This window comes from Lathamus discolor, chromosome 3, assembly GCF_037157495.1.
Source record: "Lathamus discolor isolate bLatDis1 chromosome 3, bLatDis1.hap1, whole genome shotgun sequence".
Lineage (NCBI taxonomy): Eukaryota > Metazoa > Chordata > Aves > Psittaciformes > Psittacidae > Lathamus > Lathamus discolor.
Genome location: NC_088886.1, coordinates 6,904,576 through 6,921,467, shown reverse-complemented (window position 1 = coordinate 6,921,467; position 16,892 = coordinate 6,904,576). Strand labels below are relative to the sequence as shown.

Here is a 16,892-nt window from a genome sequence, read left to right as displayed (position 1 = left end):
TCTCCAGCCCCCATGGCTGAGGTCTCGGTCCCGCCTGCACCAAGGGGCTGCAGGGGGAGGTGAGCAGGTACAGCCATTCCTGGCTGAGGGAGGGGAGCCCAGCGAGGCCAAAGCACCTCCTGTGCCGCAGGGCATTCCCCACCCGCTGCCATGGGCTCTCCTGCCCCGCCTGCCCAGGTTGCTACATGCTGGGGTAGCAGCGGCCATGCCCTATATAAGAGCCCTGGGGAGCTGGCCCAGCCATTTCAGGGCGAGTAGCTGGGGCTGGTGTGCCATGGAGGCAGAGGAGGCAGCAGCTGCGGCAGCGAAGGCAGCACTGCGCACACCCAAGTGCTCCCGCTGCCGCAACCATGGCTTCGTGGTGCCGGTGAAGGGCCATGCCGGGCACTGCCGCTGGAAGCTCTGCCTGTGCGACAAGTGTGCCCTTATCACCGAGCGCCAGAAGATCATGGCGGCCCAGAAGGCCCTGAGGCAGCAGGTACCTGACCCCCCTGTTGGGCCAGCCGCTGGGCCCGTTCCTCCGAGCCAAGGCTCCGGGGCAGCCAGTGCTCCTGAGCAGAGCAGCCATGAGGGGATGAAGGACGCCCACCCCACCGGCAGCAACAGCAAAGGCACAGCATGCAGGGGACCACTGCCACCACCTCCCAGCGGCCCTCCCTTCTGGGACTATGGTAAGGACCTGTCCCCAGAGCCTCTTCCCTGTCTGACATCTTTCCACGTTCATCCTCTTCCCCTGTCAAGCACTTCCCCTTGTGCAGGTTGCGCCTGCTGATTCCTCAGGCTCCTGAGAACCATTCATGCTGTCTCTCCTGCTTTCCTTCCTCAGGTACCCAGCTTGCAAGTTGAATGTGCAACCCTGCATTTGTTTTCCCTCCTGCAGGGTCTGCAATGCAGTCATGCAGCTCTGCAGCAGCAGGAGCAATGTGCTGAGCCTTGCTGCTCATAGCAAAGTTGAAGCTTGATCAAATGGCTTTTCTGTAAGAGGGAAATTAGTGTGAGAGGGAAACCAGACTGTGACCCAGTGTGCACTGCAGGTGTTCCTGCATCTTCTCTGAGTGCTGCCTCACTGTTTCTAAATACACAGGCACAAACCTCCAGTAACAAAACTGCTAAAAAACTTGGTAAATGGGGAAGTTACTGCTGCAGTTGCCTGAAGGAAGCATTTTATGATAGCATTTTAAAAGAAAGAGACCTTTTGGCCTTAATTCCCATAGCAATCTGAATTTGGCTGGGATCACTTGGTTTAAAAGTGTATGTGTTGTGTAAGGGCAGAGTATAGATTTTGCAGGTGGAATAGTTGTATGGTCAGTGACCTCTTAAATTGCTTCCTTTAATGCCTTTCATGTGACTTGTCTCATTTATTACTGTTTATTTCAGTAACTTCATGCTATTACTATTTACTGTAATTTTACAGAAATCCCTGCTGACTGCAGTAGTCATTAGTCTGAGCCTCTGGAGATCTGGAAACCTGCAAGACAAAATGCTATTCTGAGAAACCCAGAGGAAAGACTCATTTTGGACATCCAGTTCCCACTTAATCTGTCAATAACTGTTCCCCCTTTTCTTTTTAGCTTTGTTTCCTAAGAAAATTATGTTTATGGATGTGTGCCTTTTAGTCCTTCCCTTAATAACATTTTTAACCTGCTGACCAGCTGAAAAGGTGAGGAACAAATAGTAGTAATTCTAGTACTCCAGAAGTCGACCTACTCTCAAAGCAAATTCTTCCAGTTCTGTACCAACAGGAGGGTGTGCAGACAAGACCCTATTTGTATTCAAATAACCACTCTGCGTTTTCAGACTTCAGAGAGGCTGTATGAGATTCCAGATGCAAGATAAAAAACAAAGGAAATGACTGATTTCTGCATCTGAAATTGCCTGTGTATGTCCCCAAAACTGAGCCTTTATCTGTAAATTAACTTAAGAAGTGATAGGTAGGACTAAAGTTAGAGCTTTATTCTTTCTGTAGATTTTTGGTTTAAGTTCTGCTAGATTTAAAAGCCACAAGCTTTGCTGTTGCTTGTGTAGTGAAAGAATAAGATTCTGCAGCCAGTGCTTCACTAAGGAGTAGCTTCAAAAGGCACATGTAGAAAAGAACACTGATCATTCTGTGTTACAGGATCGTTTGCTGCACCTTTCCTTAGTTCCTTAAAAAAATTACCTCCTGCCCAAGAGTAGAATTTGGTCTTGCAGGTACATCTACTGAACTCCACAGAATTACATGGATGCTTTTATTTATTCTTCTCTCATTTTTCCTAGCTCACCCTGCTTTTCCTCCAGAATACATGGTCAAATCAGAATACCTGGAGAGAGAACCTCCAAAGGTGTACCCTGGGTGTTCTGGGGTATATCCTTACCACCCATTTCCCATGGGATTTGCAATCAGTGAGTCGAGCTGTAGAGGAGCATCATCACCTCAAGGGATACCACTTCAGAGGGGTTTCCGACACATTCCTAACAACTATAGGCCAGGGAATGCAGCTTCTGTGTCTGTAAGTAACAGTCTTTCAATTACCTCTGGAAACACTGCTGCCTACTTTTAGCTGCCTTCTTGCTGTTAAAGTACCCATGAAAGTTATTCTGCTTATCATAGCATATAACATTATCATAGCATTACCTCATAGCATTTTGGTAAGTAATGCTGAAGAAAACATTAGCAAACGGTGGTGTTAATAGTCTGATGTGAACCCAGAAAAGCAAACCCATGAACTTGCAAGGGGCCAGATCTTGTGAAGTGTTTTGGGGCTTACACATCCTGCTGTCATCTGCAGCAGCCTTTTGGAATGATGGTAGTTGGACACTTACTATGGTCCTGTTGTGCCAGTGTACATCGGGAGGTTCATGCACATCGGGAGGTTCTTCTTCCTCAGTCCAGGGCACATCTAATCAGGAGGGAGAGTATCAGGGCTTAGCCCTGCCAGCAGAGAAAAACAGATTCCCTGTCACATCTTAGGGGTTATTGAGAAAGAGGATGGCTCACAGTGCTCTGAGCTCCAGATAAATTATTCTTACACACAATGCCTTGTCCAAACCATCTCTGTATGTGGGTTTGAATTTCATTTTTAACTGTTCTGAAATAGATGGAAAGATCTTACACATGTTCTCTGTACCAGGGTGCATGGCCAGAGCCAAGAGAAAAATGCCCCTATTTCTCTCATGCTAGTGTTTCTGAGGGATGGAAATATCTCTTTCCATGTGGAGTTTTATCATGCTCTATCAGGTTTGGTGATCACAGAAGACCAGGGCTGTGGGGCACCCTGTGGGAGGTAGAGCCACTCACTTCCCTGGGCTCAGAGGAGAATCCATAACTAGCATGGAGATGGTGGCAAGGAGCATTTTCCTAGGTTGCCTCTCTGCTGCATGAAGACTTCCAGACTTGTTCAGTGGCAAGTGTACCAGGTCAGTGGTGAAGGTGAGCTTCCTCCTGGTTTAAACCAACTGCCCTAATGGGATGTGACAGGTGACAAGGACTTGGACAGTTTCAGCTATGACAGTCTGAGAAGCTGCTACTTCTTAGTTTCAGCACATCATTACACTATACACAGGCTTTGCACTTGCCAATGCATGTATGGATGTGGCAGCATATGGCCAGAAAATGGACAAAAAAATAATATTCACAGGTAAAAATTGAAACAGAAATTGTTTGATACTGCAGATGTATCCTGGAGAGAGCCTTTAGATGGAAGATGCTTTTCTTCACGTGTTTTCGCAGATTCCAGATGGAGGTGGAGACTTACACCAAGGATACTACGCTCCTCTGCCTCAGTTCATCCCACCAAGTCTTCTGCCAGGGATTCATTACATTCCACCTCCCCTTTCACTGAATGTGTTGGCTGAAACAACCAAGGAAGCACAGGGTAAGGGAGTGTGAGATGAGCCCTGGGAGATCCAGTTTTAACCTGGTTTCACTATTTAAACACAGATGTGGAAGCCCCAAGAGACCCCAATTCTAGCTAGTTCACAGAGGCTCCCGGATCTCTGTGACAGAGGCAGGACTGAGATCCTGAAGTCCCAGGAGGGACTGCCAGCTTGTCTAGCTCTGGGAAGGGATCATTTAGGGGGAGCAGCCTGACATGCTCAGGCTTTCCAGCTGACAAGCACCTCAATCCATGCTGAAGGCTATTCCAGAATATGAGCTGATGATGTTCTCAAAATGCAAATATTTTTCTAAATAGCCAGATTGCAGGGCATATTTTCAAAATTATTTGGCTCTGTTTCAATTTAGACAAAATTTAAAAAAAAAAAGAGGACTAACAGCATAAACAAGACAAAATTTCTTGCTCATCCGAAAATCCTACATTTTAGTTGCTGTCAATGCAAGATTGACTTCTTTTATTGAATCTCTCACAGGATTTTAAATTTCTAGCATAGGTTAAGTCTTCATGCCCCTCTCTTTTGTGGTCTCTTTTGTGTATTGTGCCTACATGTGGACATAGTTGTGGTTATATTTGCAAGTTCTTCATTTGGCCGCAGCTGGCTGTGACCACAAGAGGGTAGAGCTGCTCAGAGAATTAATCACTGGCCCTGGATGAGGGAATAGCCAGTTTAAGTTAAAACCCTTTCTGAAAAGGCAGGAAAATAAATACAACTTTCTTTCTTTTCTAAAAATTTCTTTTCTTGAACATGAGAATAAAAGATTGTAAATCTATATATGAAGCAGATTATAATAATCACCCGGTGAAAAATCAAATCACTTGTATAAGAGGAAAGAGAAATATAATTCTCATTGGAATTGAAAAGATGCTGATGGTGGTTATGTGGGACAAAATACAATTAGGGTGGTGGGTTTTTTTTTGGCCTGGTTTCTCAACAACATAAGGCTCAAGCAGTCTCATTTTCTGTTAATGTCAGGCCTCTCATAACTTTTCAACCCATTAGTTATTTTCAGCCAAACATATCTGTTGTGATCACAGGCCTACACAATATTTATCTGCAAGGGAAGCAGATGCCTCCCACACAACCATTTGTTTGCAGCCATGTCGTGGTGTTTGGCTGGCTGTCAGCTTGCACTCAATTCCTGACTGACGTGTGTGTACTTTGGCCAACAACCAAATGCCTGCCTGTCAAGCCAGCAGTGAGCACGTATCTCCAGAGCAGTTGGAGCATACCTGCTTCTTGTCTGGCTGGAAAGCCAAAGAAAAGTAAGCAGGAGATGTGGTGGATATGGGGAATATGAAAAATGTAGCAGTGTGTGTGTGTACAGACATCACAGAAATGTAAAGCTACTTTAACACACAAAGGCATTAGGACTTCAGTGCAGCATGTAGGAGATCCTGGTGAAATGACAGGGCTGTGTTTGAAGGGAAGAGAGGAAAACAAGGGCTGGCAGGCAAACCAGAAAGTGTATGTGAGGATTAATGGCTTTTGTGGTTTGGAGAGGACAAAAGATCTGGTGGAAATTGCAGTGGCAGAGAACACATAGGGAGCTGCAGCTATTCTGTTGGGAGTGTGTGGGGAATGGGAAGGAACTGGGACTAGCAGCCAAACATGAGGGACATGGAGAGAAGTAGTGGTATTGCGTGAGGAGAACACAGGAAATCCAGTCCTGTATTGGTGGAGTGAAGTTGTACTGGCCAAACAATCATGAAAACAGGCAACTGGGTAGAGACGAGAGGTCATAGGAGCACACCCCCCCCCCCTCCCCCCAGAGAGCAAAATGCCATCTAATGATCTCAGCCCTTATTACACACTGGGGAAATGACAACTCAGGCACAAAGCCATCGGAAACAATGCATCATGGATTGTGCTGTTCAGAGAACAATCCAGTTTTCTTAGTACTACAGAGAAAGTACAATTTAATTCCACTACATTGCATTTGTGCTCTGGGGTAAGCAGTAATTTGGAACTGTCACCCAGTGAGGGGGGATATTTCTGCATGAGGTCATACACAAAATAGCCTGCAAGCAGAAGATGCAGATGTAGAGGCAAGCAACAGTGAAATTATTAATTCTTTTGATTCTGGTATTCAAGATGCTTGAAAAATAACATTTAGTGCATAGGAGTGTGCTAAGATTGCATCCTGTCTTTTTTCCCCAAGAAAGGAACTGAGTCAAACTTGCAGTCAGACTTGGGAAGATCCCTCCTCCAGAGTGACCTCTGGAACAGAGGTGAAATGGGCTGTCTTGCAATACTATTGCAGGAAAATGGATATAGAAAACTCTAGCAAGGGACAACTGGTGAAATGTCTGTGATCTCTGTCCCAAAAGGAATCCAGGATGAAGACAAATAAAAAGTCCTGTTTAAGAAAGGCTAGAAGCTGCTACCAGAAACATTTGAGTCAACAGTTCACTGCAGTTGAATGACTGACGCCAGTAAGGTTACAACAGTGATGTGAAGTATAGACCATGTCATTACACAATTTAATCCAGTATTGACTAGTAACATTATGGAAATCTGACAAAATAAACACAAGGTATGTCCAGTAGAAGAGCCAGTAGAGCATCTGAGGATGGAGCCTATTGCAGATGGTTGGCTTTCTAAAAGAGCAAGCCACAGAAAAACAAACAAACCCCCAAGTTGCCTTGGTGAGGAAATGAGGAAGCTTTTCATTCAAATTGGCAAGTAAATACTTTATGAGATGAAAATTCCTAGTTGGATTTGAAGCAGGGATTATTCAGTCTGTCACGGCCTTTGAGACTTCACAGGAGTGCTAAAAATGCATGGCATAGAATCACTGTGGTTAAGTGGGCAAAAGAGCCTATTCCAGAGAAGCTTCAACACTTGCCGTCTTGAAGCACTCTTGCTACATTTCTTTAAGCATGGCTGAAGCAATCAGCTGCTGTATGAAGTGCAGGATATCAGCTCACAGAGCTGCAGCTCTTGATGTCAAGCACCTTTTAATTAACTGCACTGAAAAACAAACTGAAAATGTGATTGATACTGAGTATAATGCAAATGGAAATACAGGGTTTGGGGCTTGTGTCTTTGTGTTTAACTCACACCTTTTTCTACTCTTAATTTGTGTTTCAGCTACTGAAGCTGACAGTCAGGATTCAGGGGCTGTTTGTGAACCTGCCCAAGCATCTTCTTCCCCAGAAGAAACAAGCAAAGATGAAGAATGTAGAATGTATTCTAAAGAATAAATGGGCTGAAGAAGAGCTGAGTAGCAGGCAGTGCTATTGAGGGTGTTAGTTAACATGAGGGTAGAGTGACAGTCACTGAGCAGTCACAACCACTAGAAGAACGGGGTTAGTCCCCTGCCTCACTCTATGATCATGTCAGAGCTACCAGGCTCACAGCTCTGCCTCCCTACCACTGTAAAGCCCTTGTTCTTAAAAAAAGTTTTCCAGAGGCATGGTAAATCGCTTCCCTCTTAAGCAGGTGGAAGCAGCAGATGATTATGACTGAATTTGTTTCCTTTCTTGAGGTTAGATAGCTCCCTGACTTTGGAATAAGGTCTCTGGAACATGTACATTCCATAGGCTTCTCCTGTTCCTGACAGTAGTCGAAATGCGTTGTGTATCAATTTGCTGTAAAGAAAAGCCGGTTCTGAATATTATGGAAGAGTTAAGTGATGTGGAGCCTGAAGACAGTCTGGGTTCCTGATTTACTTGGCTGCCTAGGAACATGATTCACTGGATTCAGCAGTGTGGGAATAGTGGGTGCTTGTCAAGAAAGACATGGGAGGAATTTGCAGCAAGGTATGGTGCAGGCTGAAATCCAGTGCCTCTGCATTGCTTTTTGGGGAGCCGCCTTTAAAGCACCTTCTGTTCAGGTTGAGGACAGACTGATTTCAAAGACAGGCTTCAGCATTTTGAATGTACTTGATGTTTTATACAGAATTTCAATGTTGTTTAACTTGGTACAGCTGAAATGAAACAGCTATTTGTTTCTAAAGGGCTCATGTAGACAGCTTTATACATGCATATTGGAAGTGCACTGTGGCGTATCAAAGGTGTGGAGAGATTGCCTAGGAAACTAAGACAAAACATCATTTAGGAAAATAATTAGTCAAATTGATATGATAATGTTTAATTAACAATGAAAGGTGCATTGCTCTACAGTTTTGCCTAGTGGAACTGGTTTTGTATTAAGTGGATCAGTTGTTAATGTTTGAATAATTGGGGGGGGACTTTGTACAATTAAAAAAGATACATTAAACTGTTGGTGTGGTTTTGATGATTTGAGGCTTGCATATCTACACGATTTTCTAGCCAAATGTCAGATGTTGCCCTCACCAGCTCTATGCAAAAAACTTGTCTGGAGAGAGATTTAGGCTTCAGTATTTTTCTTCTACACCTTTTCACTGCTGCTGCCGTGGTGAGAACAGTAAAATAAACATCCCTCTTTTCTGCTGCTTGTACTAGTAAGCCCTTGCTCAAGATGTAAAGTAATTGTACTAAGCTTCTCAGTTATGTTTTTCAATGCAGTTGATGATCTGCTGGAATGCTTTCCAGCACTTGGCATTTTGGGTCAGAAGTAAAAGTGGCAAGCTGAAACCCACCTGTATCTATAGCAAATAATCTGATGTACAAGTTGTTACATGGAGCATCCCAAACCTGCTGTTAAAACTGCTGTCTGCTTGTGAAACTCTGTGTACTTCTTTGAGGTGTCTGGACAGAGCAGAGCTCTTCTCAAAATAAAATAATCTACAAATAGAAATACCAGCAGCACTCACAAAGCAGGGTCCTCTGTGCAGAGGGGGTTGGTTTTCTATATATATAATATAATGATGTAAGGAAATAGTAAGGTATGAGACACATGGTTGAATAGTCTCCTTCCCAGATATTTTTCTGAAGTCATATTCAGTGTAAATTACTCCTTAAATCTCAAAGGAAATGGACTTCAGCCCATTTTACTGACTGTAACCCACAGCCATTGTTGATATACTGCATACACAGTCCTACTTTCTCTGTCGCTTCCAGATTGCCAAGCCAAACTCCTTGTTTTCCTCCATTTTCTTGAATTATCAGTGAGTGAACTAAAGCCTTTATTTTGGCTGTTTGAATGATGGCATGGCACTCCAGTAGGATCTCTCTCACTGCAGTGCTGGAGACCAGTGCTCATCTCCAGAGCATCTTAGAAGAGCCGGAAAAAGGCCACTAAACAAAGAGATGAAGGAGTTGCCTTACAATGGGAGTCCAAAAATAGTCTTCAGTTTGGAGATTCTTGCACCTATCTCTCAATGGAGAAGTAATGACTTGGTAAGAGTCCACAGTTGACAGGAAGAATTATCTTACATGGATAATTCAAGGTTTCATTCTCCCATTTTATGCTCAGTTTGTCCTTTTTAACCAAGGAAAAAATGTTCCTTGATGACTGGTACTGTCATATTGTACACTTAAGGACTTCAAAGTGAATAATTTTAATTCCAAACTTAGTGCTAACCAATGTTTCCAATAATTAAACTCTTCTGACTCCATTTATTTAAATAAATGACTTTGGGATAATTAAATCAATTTGGACTGAAATGGAATTATGTGGATTACACAAGTCACTCAGAGGTTGGTTCCAGCCTAAATCATCCCAGAATTTTTTTGGTTTTTATTAAAGCCTTAATTACATAGACTTTTGGTCAAATTTATAAAATTTGGGAAGAAAAATGAAAGTTAGCTACAATAACTGCTTCTGAAATCCTTCTGCATGCAAGCTGCTGCTGACTCCAGGAGGAATTCTGCACATAGCATTTGTCATCATTATTATTTTCTGATTTCTGAGGATCGACTCCCTTGCTAAACAGATCCAAACTTCTGCAGATGTGATTCCTGACACTTCTGTCAGTCCTCTGTCCTCACTGCAAGCCCGTAGGTCACCACAGAGCAACAGGCTTTATTTGTACCCTGAAGGGGAAACCCTGAAATAAGGAAGTGGTTTTTCAATGTTTCCTCACACCGCTAATTTCATTACTTTTAGTGGAATTACTTGCGAGGGTAGAGCTGACAGCGTTGGATAGGTATGCAAGTATAGGATCCAAGTTTTATCCAGAGGTGTCTGTGACACTCTCCAAAGCCTCAGATTGTTGTAAATGTGCATTTTCTGCAAAAGCTTTGGAAAAAGAGAAAACAAACCCAAGGGATTCTAGAAGGATCGCGTAATATGTCCATTCTGCAAACATATGTGAGGTTCATTTGTCATTGCCTTGCAGCAGACTTGTAGACGTTAACACTCCTATGCTATCAGGTTCTACATCTGGACTGAAGCAGGTTTTCATATGATAGTAATTATAATACTCCATGTCCTTTTTCTTCTTTGAGCTAGATGCACCCAGTTGGAAGCCATTGAATCCACCACAGGCTTATGGCTGTTTTTTCCACATTAATGAGTGATTAATTTTGAACAGCAGTCCAAAGAAATACTTAATTCCCTAGCAATAAAGTCAGGTTGCAGCAAACAGAATTCTCCCTCCCCTTAAGAAAAAAATAATTGTCCTGACAGAAAAATTCTTTATGATGTGAAACGTACCTATTTTGGAACAGTGGAAACATTGATTAAATCATTCTTATGGGCAAGTGGGCCTGGTTTTCCTATTTTTTGCCCAGCATTTTACTACTGCAACATTAGCATTAGTCACAGAGTTATGTCTCCACTTTGCTTGCCAGAATGTACAGGAGAAATCCAAATGTAAAGAAAGAGTGTGTGGAATTTATTCTTGAAATCAGAGTGCCACTGCATGTTTTAGTCTAGCCCAGGTCATTGAGAGAGCTCCAGATCCACTACAGATGACCAGGCAGTGATGTGCTGGTTCACTCACCCACTGTACCCTTACAGGTATGTCATATATATGACCAAGGCATGAAAAGCCTAGGTGAGAACACATCTGAAAAAAACCCCACCAAAACTACGAGGCTTATTTGGGTATTTCTTCTTTTAGAGTAGGTAATACTTTCCTCTTGTTTCCCCTTGCTGGCCCTTACCACTGGCTCTTTGGATACTGCTCTCAGCTTTGGAGGCAACATTACTGGCAACCTACTGACTACATCAGGTGATCCCCTATGGCTCTAATGATGGGCCAGTTGTGATCTCACACCATTTTCATTTTTCGGCTATGTACCTGTCTTTAGTGGAGGCATTTCTGGTTTCATCCACTAATTATTGTCAGGGGTTTGTAGTTTTACTGGTATAATTTACTCTGAAGTATCCAGGCCACATGAGTTAAAGTGAATACAAAACATTTCCTTTTACAAAACATGGTTTAAATAAGTCATGTGCATCGTTTCCTGGGAGCACCTTCCTAGTTTTCTATGACAGGCTGTTTCCTGTTAAGAAATGAGTTCTTTTCATCAAGATGCAAGTCAACTGTTTCTTGTGCTCTTCCAACAGTAAATATAAATCTACATCCAAGCAGTTCAAATCTCATGTACCTGCAGATAGTCAGGTTTTTGCGTTCTTTTCCTCATGCACTGTCTCACATAGAATCATAGAATAGTTAGGGTTGGAAAGGACCTTAATGTCATCTAGTTCCAACCTCCCTGCCACGGTGAAACAGTTCTTCCTGTTCTCCAGCCCCAGGATTACAGATTTGCTTTTAAATCTAACTTTGGCCATCTTCCTGCCTCTCTTTCCAAGGCATGTACAAGGCCAGCAATCTCATTTCCCCAGAGCTGTGGAGAGATCTGCAGAGACCACACCTGCCTGGTTAATTTTCCTTACAGACCCGGTCTGCACCTGTATTTTGGTTTTCCTGAAAATACGCTGTTTTTCATGGCCAGAGCAATGATGGCATACAAATGAATCAGAGAAACAAAGCTAAAAGGAAAAAAAACCCAGAGAAATTACAAAATACTTTTCATCTAAAGAAGCAAAGCATACTCGAAAGAATATTCTATAGGAAGATGAAAATCATAACCTGCACCTGTGTTTCCTCATAGGGCTGGGAGTGACTGCAGAGGAGAAAGCCATCTCTCCATCATCAGCAGATCACCACCACCAGGAGATCACCGCCACCAGGAACGGTGCAGTGGCTGTATCCACGCAGTGGGAGACCCCACACCACTTTGCCTTTGAAGACCAAGGTGCTACCAACACACTTCCGAGTCTCTGTACTTCAGAGGCTGTAAAGAAAGGAGGCGTCATTGCACCCTTTCCCACAGCAACAGGCACAACACGGTCCCGGTCACCGTTCCAACCTGCGCTAAAAGGGCACAGTACAGCTGGGACACCATAGCCACCCTCCCCACCGCCTCCGGCTCCCTTCAGCCCAGGGCCCGTACCGGAGCAGTCTCTTATCCTGCCCCTGAAGCGCTATTAGAGCGCTAGGCTATGAGGGAGGAAGCAGCCATCCTTCCCTGAAGGCATCCCACTCCCTCCCAGCGGCCGGTGCCCACCCTGCCACGGGTTAAGGGGGACGAGCGCGGCCAGCCCTTCATTAGTGGGCGCTAATGAGCAGAGCGCGGCCAGCCCTTCATTAGTGGGCGCTAATGAGCAGAGCGCGGCCGTCCCTTCATTAATGGGCGCTAACGAGCTGCGCGCGGCCCGACCGCGTGCCCGTGACGCCGAAGGCTCGCGCGCGCTGAGGAACGGGCCGTTGCGGAGCCGTTGGGCGGCGGCGGCGGGGCTGAGGTGGCCCCAAAGGCGTTAGCGTGGGGCCGGTGAGTGTTGGGCCCTGTGGGTGCGACAATGTCCGCTCGCTTCAGCAGATCTAACGCCATCGGTGTGAGGTCGCGACTGCCGCGTAGCTTTCCTGCTGCAGTAGCTCCGCATGATGTGGAATCCCTCAGCGTCTTGCCAGTGTGGAGGGATAGAGTGCAAATGATGACTTTGTGGTGGGGCTGGGCTGCTGATTTGATTTGCACTTGTGATGCATGTGCCTTAACTACAGCCTTAGTAGTGCCAAAGGGGAAACGTTCCATGAAGAAGGTGATCTTCTGGTGGATATGTGTTCGTTCACTGGTGCAGAGCCTGCAGCTACTCCTTCAACAGGGTCCTGAGGGAAAGGCTGACCTGTGCTGACAGGGTAGTGGTGGCAGGACGGTAGTTTAGCACTGCTCTTGTACAGGAAGACTTGCTAGCAGGTTGGTCACATCAGACATCTGTGTATAGAGGTAAACTTATGTGTGTAGCTTTTGTCAGGTACCTTATCTAAGGCATTGTTAGCATCAAAGTGACAAGTTCACACTGTCAGGTGTCTGACTGCTTGCGTAGCAAGTAATTACTTCATTTTAAACCCAAGTTTTGGAAGACATGTGTGGCATTGTCTTTCGTCAAGCCTGTTACACGTTACCAGTACTTGTTGCTTTACATTTGATACCCATTTAAAAAAGTATAAAAAAAGTATAAAAGAAAAAAGCCTGTAGCTTAAAAACAGGAAACATTTAAGACTTAGGCCAAAATACCTTTATTTTTAAAGCAGTTCAACTCAGTTACTTGTGGCTTTGGATTCGTTGGACTTAAAACTGAGCTTCAAGGGATATTGAGCCCTAATGCTAGCCCTTGTGAGACTTGGGCTTACTCATGTTGAACTTCCTCAGTCTAAGAAAGATTCAGGGTCAAATGAAATCTGACTCTTCCAGGCCAGTTTGTCTTTACAGTATTTCTAACTGGATAAACTAATTTGGTTTGTTTACACCAGTTTCCAAGTTCAGAAGTGAAACTTCAGAAGACGACAGTTTAGCGGTAGAACAGATGACCAAGAGGGTGGTGTGAATTTTCCATTACTAAGTCTAAAACAACTAAGCATGTTTCTCTAGAAGAAACACAGGTGGGTGTGTTGAAGAAATACAAGTGGAATGTGGTCTGTCTCATGAAATAGATAGTTCAGAAGGTAGCGACTGTTGTTGGTGCCATGGACTGGAGCTGGGGAGCACACTTGCTGTTTAGGGTAGGCGACTCTCGATCTGCCTGCTCAAAGGACCCAATGCTGTAAGAAAAGGCACTATAATAATGTCCTGTAAAGACTGTTCATTTGTTTCAGTACAGCAGACAGTGGTACTCCTTTCTGGGGTGTGTTCAGTGGTGGCTGGTGCAGTTTGATATATCCTGTGGTATCTTCAGTTTAAGACCCTGCTTTTGGGAGCCTCTTTGCATGAGAGTTACATATATTTATGCAGTAATACAAAAAAATAAACTTCTTTATGGAACTGTAGGGAAAAGATTGGTCAAGGATACATTTATACTAAGTTTCCAGCTTTCCCCCTCTAAGCTCAAGCCTGTCAAATTGAGTAGTGATTACTACAGTGTTTGAATCACAGCTTTTGATACACGGTTTTAAGTATAGGTTAAGCAAGCTAGCTTTTAGCGGGTGATTCATTGAGGCAGGGTGGTATAGTAGGTGAACTGAAGTTGGGATGGTTTTGTGCAATACCTGACCTCAGGCCTACGAGTAAAGTCAGGCAGTTAATTCTCTTCTTATCCTGGTTTTGTCAGGTCAGTGATTTTAGAGACCTTTTTTGGACTTGAAATGTGTGCAGCAAAATGATGTCACAAGAGCTGTTAAAACTGTATGATGTTAACTTGTGGAAGTACAGCCTGTATAGATCTGGTTTGCATGGTGTTTTGTGCTACTGTTCTAGAGCAGTAGATTATAATTACAGCAATTCTGAAAGTCTTTTTTTGTTGTCATTCCTAGGTTATAAACCTCCCTCCCTGCAACATGGCATTCTGTTCTCAAACTTGAGTGAGAGAATGAGGAAAAGAGGAACCTTAGCAGATAAAGAGCTAGAATGTATCACAACGGAGTGGGATGTCCAGCAGGGAGAGCTAGAGGAAATGGCACTAGCTCAGAGCCTATAAAGACAATAGATAGGGACCTTGTAGGAATCACACAACTTTGGGCTGCTCACAGTTCACTTTTCAACTTAATGTATTTCAAGATGATTTTCTACATTTTGTCATCTTCTGCTACATTCAAGAGTTCTAGAATATTGACTTTGCATAAAACACAAGACTTTTTCCTCTCAAATATACGTGCCTTTACATCTGATTGAGAGCCACAGTTTAGACAAATAAATTTAAGAAAGCACAAACCTGCAAAGAAAATGACTGTGGTTGGAGAGCTAGTGTTTCATCCAGTGAGTTTGGCTCCTTTTAGAGGCATATGCAGAGACAACAAAAACCCAGGCTAGCTCTGAAAAATACAAAGAAAACCGCATTGAATTATGATCAGAATGCAGAACCTCGCAAGATTACTGTTCCATGGAAGAATAGCAACATGTGATCCAGAATGCAAAACCGTAAGTATCTCTGTCAAAAGATAGAGTATGGTATCTACTTAGACTAATTAATCCATGTTATTCTGAATTGAAAATTCCAAAACAGAATGTATCATTTTCCTTAGAATGCTTGTTGTTGTCACTTAGCCACTGAAATTCAAGTAGGGCTCTTTGCGTTTTCTGCTCCGATCAAATTGAAGTTGATATCACTGTAACAATTTGGATATTTGAATGCAAAGCTTGGTCTAAGCTAGAGAAGGATACTTCTTCCCCTGTAGCAATATGTCTATTTGTGTTGAAAAGTAACAACCTTTAGCTAAAGGAAGTAAATTCAAAGCTTGAATATGTAGTTTATAAATTGTTGTCCGTCAGTGGGAAAGCTAACAAAGGGAGGGCGGGTGTCTTAATGCAGAACAGCTACAAATGTGGCTGGTTAAGTAGGATGGAGCAATTCTCAGCCTGGCTGGAGTGCTGCCTGCTTGCACTGAGCTGTGCCAAAGTGTCCACAGCTCACATCCACAGCAGCCTGAGTCCCAGTCTGTCTGTGCACAAGTGCTGTGAGAAGCGTGTGACTTCTGGTGGCCTCAGCTGCCACTGCAGCTCTTTCATGTCCCCACTTAGAGGAGGTGGTGGCAGCATTGGACCACTGTGTGGGCTGAGGCTGGAGCAGCTATGAGGAGCTAGAGGAAGCCTGTCCCTGTGTCCATGGGAGGAGGACACAGGAAAATGATCTATGGTTCTATTAAGTGCATTCACAAGTTTGGCATTTTACCTGTTTGAGTGCAGAATCAGACTTTTAATTTTGCTTTCTTTTTTCGTCTTATTTGAGTGTGATGAAACTAAAAAACACATATGGGCCCCTTCTGGAGGGTATGTACAGAAATACTACTGGTGTATACCTCAGCACTCTTCCCCTCCCCTCCACTCCTCTTACACATTCATGTTGCTTATTCCCTTAAACTGTTGAGGACTTGACAGTTTAATGAGCCTGACAAAAATTCCACAGTTACATTAAAAGAAAAAGTCAATTTCTTCAATAATTAATCACAAAAACCTCTGCCATTTCTCTGAGAGGACTTTTCTTAACTAAAGGGGAATGTTTAACACAGATTTCCCAAATGCAGAGACACAAAAACTTGGCAGTGACTGGAACCAAAAAGACAGATCTACTGGTATAAAAAAAGTATTTTTGTTGCTATATACTCTTACTTTAAATTTCAGATGTTTGTCCATTGTGTTCATTAAACACTCTGCAGTATTTTGTCAGGTTTTCCAGCATTGTTGAGCTGAGTTAAAATGTAATCGACTTAAAACAAATAGAACAAAACGCTCATCTAATAAATGTCAGTTCCATGCTGACTGGAAAGAAAACACTGTGTTCCTGCCCTGTGACCCCAGTGCTTGTGTTAAAGCACAAAGTCTCCAATCATACGAATGGAACATAAAACCTTTCACTATTCACTTCTTTCTCTGTGTAACTAGGCAAGTCTGTGGTAGTGTGAGCAATATAAGAAGCAGGCTTTTTATTTGTGTAAAATTTCATAGTGCATCTCACTGAGTAGCCTTATAAAGGCTCAGCTGAAGGTAAGACTGATGAGCACCATGGACCAGATCGTATAGAGTCACTGATGTTAAAGGATTGATCTGGACTGAGCTGCCTAAGGGCATGTCTGTGGAGCATGGGCAGACACCTCCCTGCTGATGATGGCAAGAACTACAGTTCATGAGTTGATAGAAGTCTGCCTGCCTTGGTGCAGACATTAGATTCTGCAGAGCACACCTGAGCTTATACAATGCTGGCAGCAGTCA

General features: G+C 43.6%; 1 protein-coding gene across 2 annotated transcripts; it reads left to right on the top strand.

Annotated features, from left to right (window-relative positions):
* Positions 1-246: 246 nt before the first annotated feature.
* Positions 247-8,845, top strand: DMRTB1 (DMRT like family B with proline rich C-terminal 1). Of its 2 annotated transcripts, none has more exons than XM_065672548.1 (4): positions 247-671; positions 2,257-2,489; positions 3,710-3,854; positions 6,967-8,845. In XM_065672548.1, exons 1-4 carry the CDS (start codon positions 275-277, stop codon positions 7,077-7,079), a joined length of 888 nt encoding a protein of 295 aa, XP_065528620.1. In that variant the 5' UTR covers positions 247-274; the 3' UTR covers positions 7,080-8,845. The 2 variants fall into 2 exon arrangements, with proteins under 2 accessions (XP_065528620.1, XP_065528621.1); XM_065672549.1 differs by lacking the exon at positions 6,967-8,845 and adding an exon at positions 6,204-6,583.
* Positions 8,846-16,892: the final 8,047 nt, after the last annotated feature.

What these genes read in the sequence shown, in the direction of transcription:
- DMRTB1 (XM_065672548.1), top strand. Translation starts at nt 275, where the DNA reads ATGGAGGCAGAGGAGGCAGCAGCTGCGGCAGCGAAGGCAGCACTGCGC. An exon ending in CCCTCCCTTCTGGGACTATG is followed by an intron (nt 672 to 2,256) that starts GTAAGGACCTGT and finishes CATTTTTCCTAG; the next exon opens with CTCACCCTGCTTTTCCTCCA. An exon ending in AACAACCAAGGAAGCACAGG is followed by an intron (nt 3,855 to 6,966) that starts GTAAGGGAGTGT and finishes TTTGTGTTTCAG; the next exon opens with CTACTGAAGCTGACAGTCAG.